Here is a 20,084-nt window from a genome sequence, read left to right on the forward strand (position 1 = left end):
CAAAAACATTAAAGTAATCCCATCTTTATCCCCTCCCTGGTGTGCAGGCAGGCGTGTCTGCCCAACCCGAGACCCCACATGCACTGTCAACATCTGGTTCCCTGCATAAGAGTTTGGGCAGCCGAAACCGGTTTGGCTCAGTGGATAGAGGGTCGGCCTGCGGACTGAAAGGTCCCAGGTTCGATTCCGGTCAAGGGCATGTACCTGGATTGCGGGCACATCCCCAGTGGGAGATGTGCAGGAGGCAGCTGGTCGATGTTTCTCTCTCTCATCGATGTTTCTAACTCTCTATCTCTCTCCCTTCCTCTCTGTAAAAAATCAATAAAATATATTAAAAAAAAAAAAGAGTTTGGGCAGATTTGGAGACTCTGATGTGGACTTTATATATTTTCACAGAATCCATTGGGCGGTTCCTTCAGTGCTAAACATGAAATTGCCCCACTTCCTGTTGACCATCTGGTTTGTTCAAAAAGTAGCTTTCCTGGCAATGGCCTTGCTTGCATCAAACTCTACCACCTTTTTTTCTCCTATTAACACAATCAGTGCGCAAGCAACAACTTACCTGTTGTTCAATAGAACCTTTACTTTCTGTTGGTATGCTTTGTCCTGTGTGTTTGCATGTTGCAAAGGGACTATTGTTTCCATATTTACAGCAAGCAGCAGGGCTGCAAATTAGTTTTAGTGACAAATGAAGATGACCAGCTGTAGTTCAGAATTCAGATTTGTACTGTTACAAAAATATGTATTCATGAAACTAAAATTTCAAATTACTTCCTTCACATTTAGAAATAGTGTGCTGGGTATGTGATCTGCAGTGAAGAACTATTTCTGACTTTTTAAAAAGATGTAAAATTAGCATGTTTAAAACCCTTCTGGGTGACGTAACTTTAAATTTTTTTTTTAAAACACAACTCTCTATATATGTGTGTATAAACAAATATTTTTTCTCTTTGTTTTCATACTATTAATCGGTTTAAATACTCCCCCCTTTTCACCTAGTGTATAATATGTCATATCATTTACATTTTAATTACATAGTATTTATAAATTTTAAGTTTGGTGGCTTTACACACACACACATCAATGTCACAATGAACATCTTAATGCATTCATCTCATTTCCTTTTTCCTATTGAATTATGTCTATAATTCCTGTTGAATTATGTCTTGTGTTTCCTAAGATGGGGTTACTTGGTCAAAAGATATGGACATAGTTGGTCAATACAGACTGGGGCAAAAGTAGGTTTACAGTTGTTCATATGAAAATAATACAATAATTAGTCAATGATAATACAGGAATAAACTGTTTCACGTACTCATAACTGTAAACCTGCTTTTGCCCCACCCTGTATTACCATCTGACTGCTAGAAGGGTGTACCAATTAATAATGCTATGTATTTTCTTTTTCAAAATTTAACCAACTGTGGGAGAACAGTAAGTTCTGCTATCATGTGACTTGGGTGTTCCTAAAATTCACTGTGCTATCCAGAATCATGCAATTAAAAAACCCATAGGGCTTATGGGAAAAGTGGGGTTAGGGCATAAAAATAAAAAACATTACCAGTGACACAGTAATAAAAAAGTAGGTAGCACTGCTCTGCACATGCTAAGTGGTTAAGGAACGAACACATACATGCTACAATTAATGTGACCGGAAGTCGGCCTGTGCGAGTGAGAGTGAGAAGGATTGCAGCTTCTGAGTGATTGTGTAGTGAGGAAGGATGTGGATAGGTATGGCTCAGAACATGTGGTGAACTGGGGCAGCTGATAGACATGTGAGGTGTGTGCACATTGTGTGTACCCTATGTGGCTCAGTTTGGCCGGGTGTGGGTCTCTGCATTTACCTAGTGTTTCTGATGGACGAAAATCATGCACAAGCCAGTGCAGAATCTGAATTAGGCTCAGATGGTTTCCTTATATCAGTTGCGTCGGAATAAATTTGTGTTTTCAAAACAAGTTACAGCAGAGCTCACCATGCTTTCTATTTATATTGCCTTTTGTTTGACTGGCATCTTATGCTCCTGTTCAATTTGCAGACAGGAGCTGTGTTGCTAGAAGAGCATTTTTTTCTTCATATTTAAAAATACAAAGATGGATAATTGCCTCACTCTGCTTTATAATAAATAAAGATTGCATCAGTTTTTATGTATGATAAAGATTCTATCAGTATCAAATTTCCATCTGTTCTGTTTTCTTAGTTGGGGACTAAGAACAATTTGAACTACACAATGGGTTTCTAGTACTTTCCATTTCTAAATAACAACCCATTCATTTATTCATTTAAAAATGGAAGTCTGACTACCGGCTAATATTTATTGATTACCTCTTGGGTAAAGCGAGGGAGGCTCTTTGCAGTCTCATGCGACAAGTTGAGTTTTCTCCTTGATGGGAGTCCTCTCTGAACCGCATCCTCAAAATGGGATGGCGTTGGCGTCCTCATCAGGGATATGGAGGGTATACTGAGGTAATAGGTATAACTCCTCCAATTCCAGTTGGGGAAATGACAGTTTCCTTCTATTTTTCCATTCCATCCTGGTTTTTCTGTTGACTAACATCCTCCACAACCTTCTCAGGAGACATGCGGGAGGGAAGGGCACCATCTTTGCTCCAGCAGTGAGAGGGTTGTCCTCTCAGCCTGGCTGCTGAGAGAAGAATGATTTGTAAGGCCATCTAGCCCTCCTTAGTACCCCAACACCCTACTGGAGAGAAAACTTACGGTCTAGGACAGTGGTTGGCAAACTCATTCATCAACAGAGCCAAATATCAACAGTACAATGATTGAAATTTATTTTGAGAGCCAAATTTTTTAAACTTAAACTATATAGGTAGGTACATTGTTAACTTAATTAGGGTACTCTGAAGGCTTAGGAAGAGCCACACTCAAGGGGCCAAAGAGCCGCATGTGGCTCGCGAGCCGCAGTTTGCCGACCACGGGCCTAAGAGGTATTAATGGTCTCTTATTGGAATGTTTCCAGTGAATGGCAGTGAAACAGTTGTGCCTTGTATCATAGTGCCCTTGGAGTACCAACCTGTGCCAGGGTTCAGATAAGCTGTATTCTCCTAACTTTATCGGGTGCCTATCTGGAGTGCTGGATTTGACCATTCTCTTACACACAGGGATTTGTTTTGTACAAAATTAATTCTGTTAAAACCTAGGAAAGGGTTATGACTTCAGCTTTGGGTCTGGACATCAGAATGATACCACTAAAGTGTCTGGAGTTTAGAGACGACAACCTGAAGAATTTCTGTGTTCTGGTCTCTTTGAGGTTGTTTCCCCTAACAAGGCATTTAAAATTATAGAACTGGAAGGAAACTTCTGAAAGGCTCCTTGAACAAGGATCATTTTGTTCAAGGCTTTTCACATTTATTTTTATTGTCTAAAAATGTTCTTTTTAGCACCAAATGCACTACCGGGCAGTTTCTCAATATCTATACCCAAGCAGAGTGGCTGGCTCTGGGTGAATGGAGTTGAATGTGGGGAGTTTAGTAGCCCTCTCTGCTCCGAGTTGAATTCCTGGGACACCTCCATCCATTTGTAGGGCTTTCCAGAACACAGGTGGAAAACCCGTGACTGCTGTCATTCAGACCTTCACTTTGTCAGCCAGAAGATGCATCTGCAGGTGTGATTCATCCAAGTCCCTCAAAGAGCCAGTTCTTCCAACACCCACCTCTGCTCCCATGAATCAGAGCCCCGATCCAGGCTCAGGTTGATCTTGTTTTGAGCTTGAGCCCTGCACCATCAGCTTTGAGAGGATGGGTCCAGCTTTGCTGTCTGATTTGTGAGCTCATGCTCTGGGGAGAGGGTGGAGGGGAATTTGCTTTTCATAAACCTTTCGGAAGTTCTTGGGAGGTTGCTAGGCCTGTGGCTCAGAGGCAACTAGTATGAGTAAAACAAGTTTTTATTAGCTTTTGATGTGGGTATTTGATCTCTTGGTAGCTGAGCGTTGTGTGCGATCCTGAGGGAAAGACCCAGAGTAGACAAGAATGAGCACTTTTCCATGAAGCTGGTGGCAGAAAAGCTCCTACCTAGAGTATAAGCATATCAGGCCTGGACCAGGGGAAATGTCATTGCGCCTTTTCCAGCTCCGTTATTTGTCACATCCTGGAGTGGCTTCTCTTGCTCTTAAGATAATGACGAGGACCACGGGAAGGCTGGCTGAGGAGAGTCTCTTCAACTAGAAGCAAAAACAACAGCATTCCGACGCTCAGCGGAGGCGCAGTGTGGAAAATTTAAAGGTACGGCGGTGTGGTGGTGTGGGTGCGCGCGCAAAGCGGGCTGGCGGCTGAGGGCGCGATTGTCATTTTCAATCAGGAGCGAGTCTCAGACTCTGGGCTACAGATCCGGGCGAGTCTCTAGGGACCCAGACTCAAACGGGAGAAGCGGGACTGTCTGGCTACGGCCCCTCCGAGGTTTGCAGCGGTTGTTGGGACAGAGAGGCAGAGCCCCTGGGGACAGACTGAGAGCGGCCATAGCTGCTCCCTCCCCTCGCCCTGTTGAGCCCGCCCCGCCCAGGCCCTGCGCACAACCATTTGCCAACCGCCTCAGGCAAAGGCTGGAATAACGCCTCCCCAGAAGACAGACGTTTTCCACAGCTGATTCCTACAGCCAGTCGGCCTGGTGGTCAAATCCCTCTAGTGTTAACTACAACAATTAAGGCTTGGCTAGAACAAGACTGCGCACAGAGACCACAAGGGGGGGGGGGGGCACCAAGAAAGCATATAAGATGCGGAGACAAAAAAACATGACAGAAATGGAAGATATGGAGCTAAGAATCGCAATTTTGAGGGCTTGCCATAAATTTGTGCAGAGCCTCACGAAAACTAATGAGACCCTCGATGCTACGATAAAGAAATTAGAAAGTAAGCATACACGGACTGAAATAAAGAATATTATACCCAATAGCAGACCAGAGGAGCACAAGAATCAAACCAAAGATTCGACAAAAAACACCCAATTGGAAAAGCAAAATGAAAAAAGAATCCGAAAGTGTGAAGATAGTGTAAGGAGCCTCTGGGACAGCTTTAAGCGGTCTAATATCAGAATTATTGGAGTGCCAGAAGATGAGAGACAGCAAGATATTGAAAACCTATTTCAAGAAATAATGGCAGAAAACTTCCCCCACCTGGAGAAAGAAATGGACTTACAGGTCCAAGAAGCGCAGAGAACCCCAAACAAAAGGAATCCAAAGAGGACCACACCAAGACACATCATCATTAAAATGCCAAGAGCAAAAGACAAAGAGAAAATCTTAAAAGCAGCAAGAGAAAGAGGCTCAATTACCTACAAGGGAATACCCATATGACTTTCAGCTGATTTCTCAACAGAAACTTTGCAGGCCAGAAGGGAATGGCAAGAAATTTTCAAAGTGCTGAATACCAAGAACCTACAACCAAGATTACTTTATCCAGCAAAGCTATCATTCAGAATTGAAGGTCAGATAAAGAGCTTCACAGATAAGGAAAAGCTAAAGGAGTTCACCACCGCCAAACCAGTATTATACGAAATGCTGAAAGGTATCCTTTAAGAAGAGGAAGAAGAAGAAAAAGGTAAAGATACAAATTAGGAACAACAAATATGCATCTATCAACAAATGAATCTAAGAATCAAGTGAATAAATAACCTGATGTACAGAATGAACTGGTGATTATAATGAATCAGGGACATAGAAAGGGAATGGACTGACTATTCTTAGGGGAAAAGGGGTGTGGGAGATGCAGGAAGTGACTGGACAAAAATCATGCACCTATGGATGAACTCAGCGGGTGGGGAGTGAGGGTGGAGGGTGGGGTGGGAGCTGGAAGGAGGGGAGTTATGGGGGGAAAAAAGAGGAACAAATGTAATAATCTGAACAATAAAGATTTAAAAAAAAAAAAAAAGATAATGACGAGGTCAGAGTTCTTAATATGCCCTTGGAGACCGGACAGGGTTTGGCTCCTGCCAACCTCTCAGTCTCATTTATCAACCTACCTCTCTTATTCAGCCAACCACCTCTCTATTCCTCAAATTGACCACACTCCTACTTGGCTCAGAGCCTTTGCCCATTCTGTTCCCTCTGACTGAAATGCTCTTCCCTCTGCGCCCCTCCCCCACTCTCCCTTTTAGTTAAAGGCAACTCTCCTTCCATTCTCAGCTAGAGTGTTGCTTTTTCAGAGGAGCCTTTCCTACCTCCAAGAACAGGTCCGCAGCCATTGAACATCATTCCTGTTGTGTAGGGCAATTATCTCATTTTGCATTATGCATTGATTGGTGACATTATTGATTAGGATCTGCCTCCCCCCTGCCCCCCCTACTCAGACTTTATGTTCCATGAGAGTAAGGACCACACTTGTTTTTACTCACCATTGTATCTTTGGTGTCTACTACAGTGCGTGGTGAGTGATACGCATTCAATAACTATTTGTTGAATGGATGAATGAATGAGTGAGTTCCTTCTTTCATATCAGCTCTGAGAGTAGCTATGGCTGTCTAGAGTATTATATTAAAAAATAAGAATTTACCAAGTGCTTCTGTGTATTGGGTCCTGTGCTGAGCATATTGGGTCGGTCTAGACCAGTGGTCGGCAAACTGTGGCTCGCGAGGCACATGGGGCTCTTTGACCCCTTGAGTGTGGCTCTTCCACAAAATACTGTACCGACTTCTGCACATGGGCCATGAAGTTTCAATCGCACTGTACATGGGCGCCCGAACGTGGTATCTAGACTGATTGAGACAAGTGCTGTGATTGTCTAGCAATGTCTGGCTTGGCTGAGGGAAGTGTAAGAAGGGAAAGGAAAGAAGGGAATTGGTGAATATTCAGAGAGCGTCCCTGATGTATCTCACTGATCCCTAGCACAAACATTTTGCTCATTTTCCTGCCTTCTTTTGACAGGAAATATTTTTAAAAATTCAGCATTTCTTATGATTTAAAAAATCTGTATAATTATTTATCTCTTGTTTATTTTTAAAAGTAATTGTCCTAAAGCTTACTTTACATATCTTTACTCAGTGTACCTTCTTATATCTTTTACTGCTTCACATATAATTTAACAGCCTTGCAACAGTATATTCTCATTTCTCTCCTGCCTTTGTCCTATTGTTGTCATTCATGTTACCTTTGCATATGCCATGAACACACAATACATTGCTGCTCTTTTTGTTGAAGATAGTCATTTAACTTTAGAGCATTTAAAAGTAAGAAAAAAAGAGTTTATTTTTACCTTCATTTATCCCAATTTCAATGCTCTTTATTTCTTTGTGTAGACCCAAGTTTCTGTCTGGTATATTCCTTTTGTCTGAAGAATTTCCTTTAACATTTTGTATTGAGTCTGTCTGCTGGAGATTAATTCCCTTAGTTTTTGCCTGAGGAATTTTTTCTTTTTCATAAAAAAAAAGTTTTTGTTGGCTATCAAGTTATTGATTGAGAATATTTTCTTTCATCACTTTCAATTAATTTCTGATGCAAATGTGTCATATTTACCAGATTGACCATCATCTTTGTATAATTCAGATTCTTTATATCTGTATTTTCTATCTACTTGATCTGTCTCAGTCTGAAAGTATTGAGTTTAAATCTTCAGATAGTTTCCATTTTCTGTTGAATTTTTCAGAGTTAATTTTTTATCTATTCAGTGCAGAAAAGTTCATGACTATTATGTATTTAGTGAGTATTTTTAATTAAAAAAATCTTCCTTTCTAATTGAATGCATTTTGCACCTCAGTTTTACTTTAATGTTCTTTACAAAATTTGATCCTGCCTGATATATTTTTCCTCATTCTTTTAACTCTTATCACTAAGTGAATAAGTATGTAATGAATTCTTACAATTGTTAGGTTTTATGATTGTTGTTACTACTCAGATGCTTTAAAAATATTGTAGTACAACCTATAGTTGTACTTTTAAAAACACTTGAACAAATTATGTACTTTACAGAAGAGATGCATAGTACACAAGAGTTCCCATAGACCTTTTAACCAGGTTTCATGATGGTTTACGTCTGATACCATGTACATTTATCAAAATGAAGAAATTAACATTGGTGCTGCACTGTGAACTGGACTACAGACCTAATTAGGTGTCACCAGTATTTCCATGAATATCCTCTTCTGTTTCAGGATCCAATCCATATTGCATTTAGTTATTACTGTTCCTCAGTAACCTCTAATCTAAGGCAGTATTTTGGTCTTTCATTGCATTGTATGACCTTGACACTTTCCAACAGTGCTGGTCAAGTATTTTGTAGACTGTCCGCAATTTGGGTTTGTCTGATGTTTTTTTCATGATGTTATGGGTTTGGGGATCATATCACCAAGGGGAAGTGGCCTTCTCAATGAATCATATCAGAGTATATATGACATCAGCATGGTTTATCACTAGTGATATTACCTTGATCACTGGGGTTTGCCAGATTTCTCGCTGTACAGTTACTATTTTTCCTTTGCTCACTCTGTTATTTAGAAAGTACTCAATTAAGTCCAGTCACTCAGGTGAGAGGAATTAAGTTCTGCCTCCTAAAGGGAGGGGTATCAATTGGTGGGCATCTGTTAAAACTATTATGTTGGTTAATTAATATGTTAGGAGAGATACTGTGAGGCTATGCAAATATTCATTTCTCTCTGAAGTTTTACCCACTTATTTTAGCATTTTTTGGTGTGTGAATCTTGCCTGTACCAGTTATTACTGTGGGGTTCTAATGCTGATTTTTCTGTGTCACTTTTCTTTTAAATTGATTATTGGAATACTTCTGTAAGGACTGTTCAACCCTTCTCCCTATTTGTTTATTCCAGAGTAAGCAGACTTTTTCTGTAATCGGCTAGATAGCAAATATTTTAGACTTTGTGGGCCATAGGTCTCTGTCACATGACTAACTATATACTATTTAGTGTGAAATAGCCATAGATACATAAATGGCTGGGCATGGTTATGTTCTAAAAAATCTTTTTTGTTGTTGTTAATCCTCACCAGAGTGGAAGAGAGGGGAAGAGACAGAGAGAGAGAGAGAGAGAATCATTGATGTGAGAGAGATACATCGATTGGTTGCCTCCTGCACATGCCCTGACCAGGGCTGGGGATTGAGCCTGCAACCAAGGTACATGCCCTTGGCTGGAATTGAACCTGAGACCCTGCAGTGCACGGGCCGACACTCTATCTACCGAGCCAAACAGGCAGGGCAATAAATCTTCATTTTTTAAAGACAGGCATCAGGCCAGATTTGGCTTGCAGGCCAGCTTCTGATAATTCATTCATTTTTTATTTATTTTATTCTTGGGGTTATAAATGTAGTACTACCACTGTTTATTTTATTATTCAAATTGTTTCAGCTGTTGCCATTGGGAACTTTTCAGTGGGCTTCTTAGGCATACCCCCATCATTTACTTTACTTATTTATTTTTTGAACACTTTCTTATTTTTTGGCACTACGAGATCCTCGAAGCTCATTTTTCAAACGAGTAGTTTATATTTTGTTCCTTTACACATGCGTTGTCTTCCTCCTTCCTTCTCATTTGAAGGTTCACTGAACTGGTTTTAAAATTCTTAAATTTACAATATTTATTTTTTCAATTTGTGATCTGGCATTTAATGCTCTCTGAAGTCTGCCTGATTTTGTCCTACCATTTTGGTTGAGGTAGGGTTGTTGTGTGTGTGTGTGGAGGGGGGGGAGTTTAATTTTTTGAAATTAAGTTTTGCAAGAATAGAGGTAAAGTTGATTGACTTTCAACCTCTGCTTTTTCCACCACAGAGATCTTTTTTGACGGACAGACTCAAGATACAGAGATTTCTTCTATACACCTTCTTAAGTGTTCTTGTTCCATTTTGATTTTTCCCTCTGCTAGACTTACATTGGCAGAGTGTTTATTAACTTTTCTCGATATCTATTCTCATTTTCCTTGATGTTTTCTTTAAAATCTGTGTTCTTCTGCATTCTTGGAGAGCTTTTCAAGTATGTTGTCCATCTCACTGATTTGATTCTCAGCATTTGGAGTCTGTCCTTTCCTGGTTCCAATGGACATTTTACCTCTTTGCTTGCATTTTTTCCCTGTGGTTTCCTTGCATCCTTTCTTATGTAAATGAGTCTGCTTTTATTTCCGTTTCTTTATCTACCTGTTGGTTTTATTTCATCACTTACCCTTTTTGCCTCTCTCAAAAACAGAGCTCATATTTTCTGCAGTCTTTGAAAAGATGACACAAATGTTATCATTAAATGTATAGTCCTATTTTCTTATATGATTTAGGAGTGTTTATAAATATGTCCTGCAATGAGATTACTATTACCAGTATTTAATCTGTGTGTTTTTGATCAAAGAAAGGTCTCTCTGGTTTTGCATTTTCCAATAGAGTGGGTGTGGGATTCTTCTTGGTCCTTCATTACTTGGATGCCACTGAGTTCCCCATTCAGACTGTCACCCAGAGGTGCTTGAACTACACGGCACGGAGCTGAATGTGTTGGTCTGTTTTCCTGGTGTAGTTTTGCTGGATGGAACAGGAAGTGCCACCTGTTTGTACTGCCTTCTCACTAGAGGATCTGAAGCAATCAGTCTTCTAGACCTGACACAGCCCATACCTAGTTGCTCCCCTAAATTCTCTTGTCTTTATTTTTCCCAAGGACTTCAAACTCCAAGTTGTCATGATGTGGTCCCTACACCTTTCTACCCCCAAGGGAGCCATCCCAGGATGTTGAAAGGATACACAAAGAGAGGTCGGTGGATGTGTGGCTTAAGGTCCAGAGTCAGGGAGTGTTTAGGGATGGCTGCTCTGGTATATGTCTGAGCAGATAGTAGGCATGGTTATCTTCCTTTATTTTTCCTCTCCTCCCTCTCTCCTCCCTCCCTCCCTCCCTCCCTTCCTCCCTTCCTTCCTTTCTTCCTTCTTTATTTCTTGTTAATTCTTATCCGAGGATATTTTTCCCATTGCTTTTTCAGAGACAGTAGAAAGAAAGGAAGAAGGGGGAGAGAGACAGAGGAGAGAGAAACATTGATGAGAGAGAGAGAGAGAGAGAGAGAGAGAGAGACATCAATTGGTTGCCTCCCACACTCGCCCTGACCAAGGCCAGGGATCAAACCTGCAACCCAAGTACATGCCCTTGACCGGGAATCGAACCCACGATCCTTTGGTGCCTGGGCTGGTGCTCTAACCACTGGACAACGCCAGCCAGGACCATCTTCCTTTATTCTTTATTGGCTTTGCTCTTTGCATTCAGAGGTTCAGACATGTCCTAGTAACCCAAAGTTTATCAACCCAACCTCATTTGGTGTGGGGGCATTCCTTCAAGTCAGGAAAATCTTTGGTATCCTGGGTTCCCAAATTATTATAAGTTTATATGCTGTTTTGCTTGGTGGGAAGCTGGGATAGGAAATATGATTGACGATTTGTCTGTTTCCATTTGGGCCAATGGAGAGTTGGAGCAGAAGGGGAAGGAGCCACACGGCATGCTCCTCAGGAGTGTCAAGCTCAGGAGGCCACTCCTCGGCCATGTAGAGGTGCAGTAGGTTTTCTGTGACCTTGGCAGGGGTTAAAGGTGAGCATCTGAAGATGCAGATATGCTGTCAGCCTCAGTCAGGTTGGGCCCACTGGACAGGATTCCGTATAGTGTAGTCATTGAAAGCATGGGTCGGAGCCTAGATGGCTTGGATCAAGTCTTACTTAGCTCTCTGCTGATTGTTAGAGACAGGGCCTTGGCCAAGGCTCTTCACCTCTGGTGCCTCAATTTTATCATTTATAAAAAAAGAGAATACAGTTACTTGCCTTGTTGGGTTATTTTGCAGATTAAACGAGTTCATGTGTGTAACAAATAGTTAATATGCAGGGATCACATACAGGTGGCTGGCACTTGGTATATGTGGAATACATGTTGGGTGGTGGCGGTGGTGTTTGGTTAGTCTACCAGGGGGGAGCTGAGGAGGAAGGTGTGGAGTGACCCTCTCTGCTTGATCAGGCCTCTCATTGGTCCAAATTTGCTCCATCTCTGAAGGCCCAGTTTGGTCTTAGCTTAAATTGTTTTTTCTCAGAGGAACCTTGCTATCTGAGGTAGCTCTGTCCCCAATGCCATTCTTTCTCACAGCACCTTTCTCTTCACCATCATCTTTTGTTACTCTATGGTACTTTGTGATCATTCATTTAAGGGCTGTGTCCCTACCAGCCTGATGGTTTCCCACTGATGCGGTGTGGCCAGGTGGCTAAGAGCTCGAGCTGAGGAATCAGATGAACTAGGGTTCCAATCTTGGTTAACCACCTACTGACTGCGTGATCCAGGGAAAGTTACCTACCTTCTCGGAGCCTCAATTTCCTCACCTGTCAACTGATGTTAGAATAATAATGCCTAGGTTAAAACCTGGGTATGGAGGCAAAATCTAACACCTTGTAGGTAAGTGCTTAGCACAGTTCCTGGAACTTAGTATCTATCTATATATAAAAGGCTAATATGCTAAGTGTCCCTCCGACTGTCCAACCGGTCACTGATGTGCACTGACTACCAGGGGGCAGACGCTCAATGCAGGAGCTGCTGTGATACACACTGGCATTTACAAAGAAACGGCACCTCGGACCTGGCGAGCAATACTCGGCTTCCCCCAGGTGGGACACAGGCCCTGCCATCAGCTTGGAGTGACAGACCACCAAATCGCAGCCAATGCTGCTGAGACCCCATGACACAAAATGCAGCCCACAGCCCAGCCCAGCCTAAAACAGTCGCTGTGGGTGCCAGGTGATGGGTAATGACGTCACATAGAAACGCCCGGCTTCCTCTCCCTAGCGACTAGCCTCCTTGGAGTTTCTTCAGCCCAGGAACACGACTTGCTTTATAGCCAGGTGGAAACATTTTACACTTTAACCAAATGTCTGTGAAGCATTTTCCCGTGCCTCATCTCATTTGATCCTCACAGAAGTCCTAGAGTAGGTAGATAAGAGACTTGGTGGAATCCTATTTTCTTTTCATTAGCCGGAAAATGGAGATTTAGAAAATTTAGAAACTTGACCCAGCTGAAAAGAAGTAAGAAATGGTGGACCTTGAAAATGACTTCAGGTTTTCTCACTGCGCAGAATATAGTCAAACACTGCTGCAGTTAAATATTTTACCCTTTGTTCTCCCTGTGTGATCTACAATAATAATCTGCTTCGTGTTGATATTTACTGCTGTGTTGCTGACAATTACCTGAAAGAGAAGTTGGGATGCTTCACTGGGCTGGAAAAAGTTCAGTTAAAGCAGGTCTAATTAAGCAAATTTATTCTGTATATATAAAAGGCTAAGTTGACTCACCCATGCACGATGCATATAAAGCTCTTGCTGGCACCAATCACATGCATGTGTTTCGATCTGTCATTGTCAATTGTGAATTTGGTTGACACTTCTATTATAGAGAAAGGGTGAATAGTGATATTAAAATATTTCTTCTAATTAATTTCCTTTCAATGTGATGAATCTGTGCACTGGGCCACTAGTGTTCTAATAATGGTGATTGCCATCATTATTTTTCCTAATGAGATAGCTATCCACTCATCATCATGGCACCACTAATAATGCATCAGAATTCTTCTGCCCCCACCTGCAGTGGAATGGCATGTCATATTAGCTGGGATTACAGAGAATAAATGTTATTAATGATTTGATTGAACTCTAAGGAATAGTCTATGGTCTCAGATTGCTTGTCTTTGAAATAAGAAGCTGGCGGGTGTGTGTGAGCACAAAGTATTAAAATATCACCCACGTGGTGGTTAGTAAGTGCATGGAAAAGGGAAGGGGATTGACGGGGTTGTCACCACGTGGAGGGTGGAAAGGGTCCTGTGGAGGTAGGGAATGGGGGCATCAGGAGCCAGCCCCCAGCACTCTGGAGGGATAGTGGTGGAGGTTGGGGGAGCTTAAGAGGAAGAAAGGATTTCTCGGACAGAGAAGGTTGCAGTCCTTTGCAAGATCACGTCATGAATAACATGGGCCTTTGTTAGCAACAGAACAAATTAGAATTCTGGTTCTATTTGTGATGCTTCTGAGAAAATGAGGAGAAGAGGGTCAGAAAACCTACACGGTATGTGAGGGAGGAGGTTAAATCCCAGGAAATGGCGCAATCGAAGTATGATGGGGTATGAACTCCTTGTGGGCATTTTGGTCTTGCAGAAAAAACAGTTGTTTTTCTAAACCTGAAAAAAAACTTAAAAAAAAAGGTATGTTTAAAGTGTGGATGAAATAATGTATACACCAGTGCTTTTGTCCTCTGAAGTTTCATACATATTAGAGCAATTCTACTCACCTCCTTGTGCTCTGTGGTGTTCAAGTCACTTTACTCTCCCCATTGTATTCCTTTCTTTCTTCCAATTATCTTTCAGGTAGCTGCTGCCATTGCTATTATTGTTGTTGTTATTGTTATTGCTATTACTGTTTTACAGATGGAGACACTGAGGGCCAGGAGGTTGGGCAATTTGCCCAGGGTCACGTGGGTAGAAAGTGGTGGAACCCACAGTTTTTCCTCCCCACATATCAGACTATTAGGGACAATCCTGTTAATATGGTTTATTGTTGGCATTGGGTTAATTTGAGTAGAAATGGTGATCAAGCCACGCAGTGGATTTGTGGAAGGGACCAGAGGTGAAAGCAGTGGCCTTTCTGTCACCTATAAAGCCACTTGTGACTCTGTGACTGTGTGACTCAATCCTCCAGTAATGCGGAGGGGGAAAAACCAAGCTGCCCCTCCCCCCACCCTTGTTGTGGTTCCAGTTAGGGGTGTTGACACTGCACCCTTGCTGACTCCCCAGGCTTCTCCAGCAGCTCTAGTGAGAGCCATCTAAGTGGGTGAACTTTGTCTTCTTCCCAGGGAGGCATTGCATAGTTTAAGAGGGTCATATTCTGCAGGTAGGGAAACAATCTGTCTTTAGATTACCATCAAGGTTTGTATTCACAGGAGGATTTGCAAAATTAAGTGACCTTTACTTTGGGAATGCAAAACTACTTATTTGTATACTCTCCACAACTACCCTATGACGTACTGTTATTTCCCCCTTGCTAGATGAGTCATCTGAGGCCCAAAGAGGTTTAATAACTTGCTCAAGAACACATGATAAAAGGTTTCACAGGAGATTTAAGCCAGATAGTCTTGCTCTGGGGCCTGTGCTCTTAAATACATATAAGAGGATAGTAGAATCAGGGATGAATAAAAGGATGGATAAATGGATTGATGACTGGATGAATGAGTGCTCTCCAGCCACCATTTATTCCAGAATTCACGTCTCTACTCACCCTTTTACCCATCACCCATTCATCCAGTTATCAGTCCATTTATCCATCCTTTTATTCATCCCTGATTCTACTATCCTCCCATCTGTTTATTTTTCCACCAACCATTCATTTTTCCATCCACCCATCCACCCATCCACCTACCCATCCACCTACTAACCTATTAATTGTGTTGGCTCTTTGTCTATCGTGGTTTTCTGCTTCATCTGGGGAAGAAGTTTCTCCATCTGGGGGCCAAGTGTATGCTTTCTGAGGCTGGAGACCCTCTTGTCAACACCAATTCCTTAGCTCCCAAGTCATACCTGGGCTTGCTCCTGACTCTTGTAGGTTGGTGTTTTCAGGAATGCTGCTTTTTGCTTGTTCACTTTCCTCCCTCTGTCAACCTGTGCAAAGCTGCAGGCTCTTCCAGAAACACTCTTGACTTCCTGGACATGATCATAAATGAATATTTAGCGAGTCCCATTCCCTGGCCCAAAGATTGGAAGTTATATTAGTTGTGCATGATTTTACCTTTTAAAACTGTTACAGTTTGTGTTATACCGCTAAAAGTTCTTTACTAAACTTAAAACGATGTTCACAGGGCATTTTATAAGGAAAGAAGTTTTAATAGAAGTAAGCCTATTTGATTGGAGGTTAATCAATTAAGGAGACAATTAAAATTGTCTATGAAGAAGCAGTATTATGAAGAAGCAGTATGTCTTAGCTATTTGCTTATTTATTAAGTGCAAAGCAATGGAAGTCATTTAATTATTTTGCATAGCCTCTGTTGTGGTAGAAAATCTCAGTGTTCAAAATTTTCTTACTTTTTATTACGGAAAAAATTAAACATAAAAATTTGAACATGTCGCCAAAACCGGTTTGGCTCAGTGGATAGAGCGTCGGCCTGCGGACTGAAGGGTCCCGGGTTCGATTCCGGTCAAGGGCATGTACCTGGGTTGCGGGCACATCCCCAGTGGGAGATGTGCAGGAGGCAGCTGGTCGATGTTTCTCTCCCATCGATGTTTCTAACTATCTATCTCTCTCCCTTCCTCTCTGTAAAAAAATCAATAAAATATATTTAAAAAAAAATTTGAACATGTTAACAGTCATATAATGAACCTCCACATACTCATTACCCATCTTCAACAATTATTAATTACAGCAGCGGTTCTCAACCTGTGGGTCGCGACCCCTTTGCGGTCGAACGACCCTTTCACAGGGGTCGCCTAAGACCATCCTACATATCAGATATTTACATTATGATTCATAACAGTAGCAACATTACAGTTATGAAGTAGCAACGAAAATAATTTTATGGTTGGGTCACAACATGAGGAACTGTATTTAAAGGGCCAGAAGGTTGAGAACCACTGAACTACAGTATATACCCACTTTTCCCCTCTCATATTATTTTTTCTTCTTATAAGTTTCTAGATTATTACTTAATGTCAAATTTCTATCCTAGAAAAGTATATTATGTTGACATTGAAATATAATAAATGTTTGGATGTATTTAATTTTTCCTTGAAATTTTGCTTGTTGGGGGTAGAGCATTAAAATTTTCTGTCACTTTTTTAATTAAAAAATTCAAATCTATAGGAAAGTGGAAAGGTTAATAAATGACCCTCACATACCCTTCACCTAAATACACTGGTTATTAGCATTAGGACTGGCATTTTCCTAAGTGTGTTTTTCCATGGGATTACTTGAGGAGATTGTCTTACATTTGAAGGTACGAAGACAGTAGCACATGGCTTTATAGCCAGATGGATTTAGGTTCAGATCTCACCCCTCTTAGCCTTGCACTGTAGGGGAATTGCCCCATCCTCAATCCCTTCATCTATCAAATGGGAGTAATAATAGTATACATACACCCATGGGGTTATACAAGGCACATAATAGGGTCTTTGCAAATATTACCTATCACCTTGCCTCAGTTACACCCCCTGTGTTGTAGTTTGTGGCTCTGAATGGGGGGAATTGGGCTTTGACAAATCAATTCATTTTTATCAACATGGAAGATTTTTGTTATTGAGAGTTGATATGGCATAATGATTAGAAAATATATCTTGGGGGTGTGTGGTTCCAATCCCAGCCCTGCCTTTACCAGCTTGGAATTTGGTGAGTGATTTAATCTCTCTGAACCCAAGTTTCCTCACTGTAAAATGGAGATAGAAAGAATACCTACCGCATTGCGTTGTTGTCAGGACAAAAGGAAATGGGGAAATCCATGCCCAGCATTTAGTGTAATGTCTGCCTCATATGTGCCCAGTGAATGTTACTAATCATTAGTATTATTATAAGGATACATCAGCATAGTGCCTACCATATAAATGCTCAATAAATATTACGTATTTATTATATTGTTATTATTATTCTTCGTAGTAGCAGCAGCAGCAGCAGTAGTAGTAGGGGTGAAAAACCAACAGCAAATTGGCCTTTAAAAGTCTGATTCTACCTTGGTGCAATGAAAAGAATAAAGATCTTTAATGAAAACTTGCCATGTGATTTCAAGCAAGAGTAAGCCTTGGATGGATGGACAGACAGATGCCACCAGCCAGGCATAGCGTCAGTAAATCATGGGAAATGACCATGTACCTTGGGTTCCATTCAGTGATGTCCTAAAATAAACCAGCCACCTTGAACGCTCCTGAAAGTGTCACGGGCGTTGGACAGCTTGCCCCCTGCCCCCTGGCCAGGACGGAGCCTCTGACCTGAGGGCTTTGTGCTGTTCTTGTTGTCTGGGACTGATTTTTTTCCTTTCTCTCTTTCCTGGCTCTCATTTTGTATCCCAGGTCGAAAGGATTGTAGACAAGAGAAAGAACAAGAAAGGAAAATGGGAGTACCTCATCCGATGGAAAGGCTACGGGAGCACAGAGGACACGTGGGAGCCTGAGCACCATCTGCTGCACTGTGAGGAGTTTATCGATGAATTCAATGGGCTGCACCTGTCCAAGGACAAGAGGATCAAGTCAGGGAAGCAGGCCAGCGCCTCTAAGCTCCTGCGCGACAGCCGAGGCCCATCGGTGGAGAAACTCTCCAATAGACCTTCAGAATCTGGGAAGAGCAAGGGGACTTCTCATAAACGGAAGCGAATCAACCCTTCCCTGTCCAAGCCGAAGAAAGGGTATCCGGCCAAGCCCACTGCGGCAGGTGACAGGGCCGCCAAGACGGTGTCTTACAGGACTACCCCCAGTGGTTTGCAAATAATGCCCCTGAAAAAGGCTCAGAATGGAATGGAGAACGGGGACACTGGATCCGAGAAGGATGAGAGGCACTTTGGAAACGGGTCCCACCAGCCCGGCTTGGATTTGAATGACATTGGAGAGCAAGACCTGGGCGAGTGTGACATCAACCACGCGGCACTGGCAGAGAACGGGCTCGGTATGTGGCTTGTCTTTCTCCTGCCTTTGGCTCCGGTCATGGCGGGTGGGGGCTTTGCATGCACACACAAGACCCCCACCTGTCCTTGACTCTTAGCGAGGCAGTAATTCTCCTGTCGTCTCTCTCACCTAGGGCCGTGTGGACTTGGCTATGTGTCCACATTGGTTACAGACACCCATGCATGTAGGGGAGGGCAGGCCAGTGGTACTCCAGCCAAGGCCTGGAACGGGTCCAAAATTCCTTATTGCACTTGAAGACACGGTTACCACAGGTTCTCCTGTGAAGGCAGCTCAAAGTTCTCACCCACCAGGATCCGAGACTCATGTCCCCAGAGGGACAGTGCCTTTTGGGGGCAGCACACACCTCTCAGAGCCCTTGCTTTCAATCTCCTGGGGTGCCTGGCAGGGTAGCCCACAGAGGTGAAGTGTGGGTTGGGGTCTGGTCCTCCTCAGACCCAGTTTGGACTTAAGTTCTACTAACTCATTTGTAAGCGGGAGCCTCTTGCCCCTCATCTATAACTAACATGCATGACCTTTCCCCATTTCTGAGTTACGTCCTACATGCTGCCCCGTCCCCATCCCGTGCACATTCTTTTGGTTGGCCCCTAACTGCTTACTCCATCCTGGAAGTAACAGCAAAGATGATAGAATTCCTCTCTCTTACCGAGTCCCCAAAGGCAAACTTGAAGACAGAGGAGGCAATAACCCAGGTAATTCAAACTTCCAAGCCTGACATTTCTCCAATAGTCACATTGCTCCCAGACTGAGTCCTTGTGGCCGAGGTTAGCTGTGTGTACCTCCTGCATGCACTCCCCCAGTTCTTGGCTACCTGTGTGTCTGTGTGGTGGCATTTTTTCCCTTAGCTGCCCGAATCCTGAACCTTGGGATGTCAGGAAATCCTGCACGAGTGTGGAGTGCCTGTGCCCAACAGAGTTGGGCCATCAGTGGCCTGGGTGGAACAGGGTGTGGGTGGGAACGGGTGCGAGGACGCCAGTGGCATGGGCTGGAAGAGCTCCCAGAGGGATGGGTGATGGTGCTTTCAGAGTTCTGAGTGCTCAGCGTGCCCCGCTGGGGAGAGTGTGACGTCCTTAGGGACTCTTGCCGGGGAATCTGAGCAATCACTTGGAGGTTCCTCTTTCTCCAGAGAGGAGTCTCACCCAGTCAGCATTTATTTAGCAGTCTCTGCCCTGATTGATTTCCGTTTCCGCCTGGGGATTCCTGATGCTGAGATGACTCTGTCTGCTACCATATGTAAACGCTGTTTGCTTTAAAAATTCATCTTTCCAGGAGGAGTGGGCTCCTGTAAATGAGGCCTGGCACAAACATCCGTGTTTGATGCTCCTGTGACAACTGCCGGCAGTAGAGGAATTCCCTGTCTCGGGGAGGGTGGCTGGCGAGGGGAGCTTCTGAGGCTCCTGGGATGCAGACAGAAGACCTGGGCATGATTCCTCATATCCCGGCTGGTAGAAGTGCCCTGTCCTGCTCAAAATGTGACTGCAGAGAGATGGGAGAGGCATGGGGGAGGAT

General features: G+C 42.8%; 1 protein-coding gene across 1 annotated transcript in view; it reads left to right on the forward strand.

Annotated features, from left to right (window-relative positions):
• Positions 1-20,084, forward strand: part of CDYL2 (chromodomain Y like 2) — a 157,151-nt gene that overhangs the window by 83,686 nt on the left and 53,381 nt on the right. Inside the window, exon 2 of the mRNA XM_070398119.1 lies at positions 17,970-18,558. Coding sequence (XP_070254220.1) covers positions 17,970-18,558 — 589 coding nt within the window. The remainder of the gene's footprint in view (positions 1-17,969; positions 18,559-20,084) is intronic.

The sequence above is a fragment of the Myotis yumanensis genome, unplaced genomic scaffold (genome assembly GCF_028538775.1).
Source record: "Myotis yumanensis isolate MYYU_CA2020_CCGP unplaced genomic scaffold, mMyoYum1.0.hap1 SCAF_18, whole genome shotgun sequence".
Lineage (NCBI taxonomy): Eukaryota > Metazoa > Chordata > Mammalia > Chiroptera > Vespertilionidae > Myotis > Myotis yumanensis.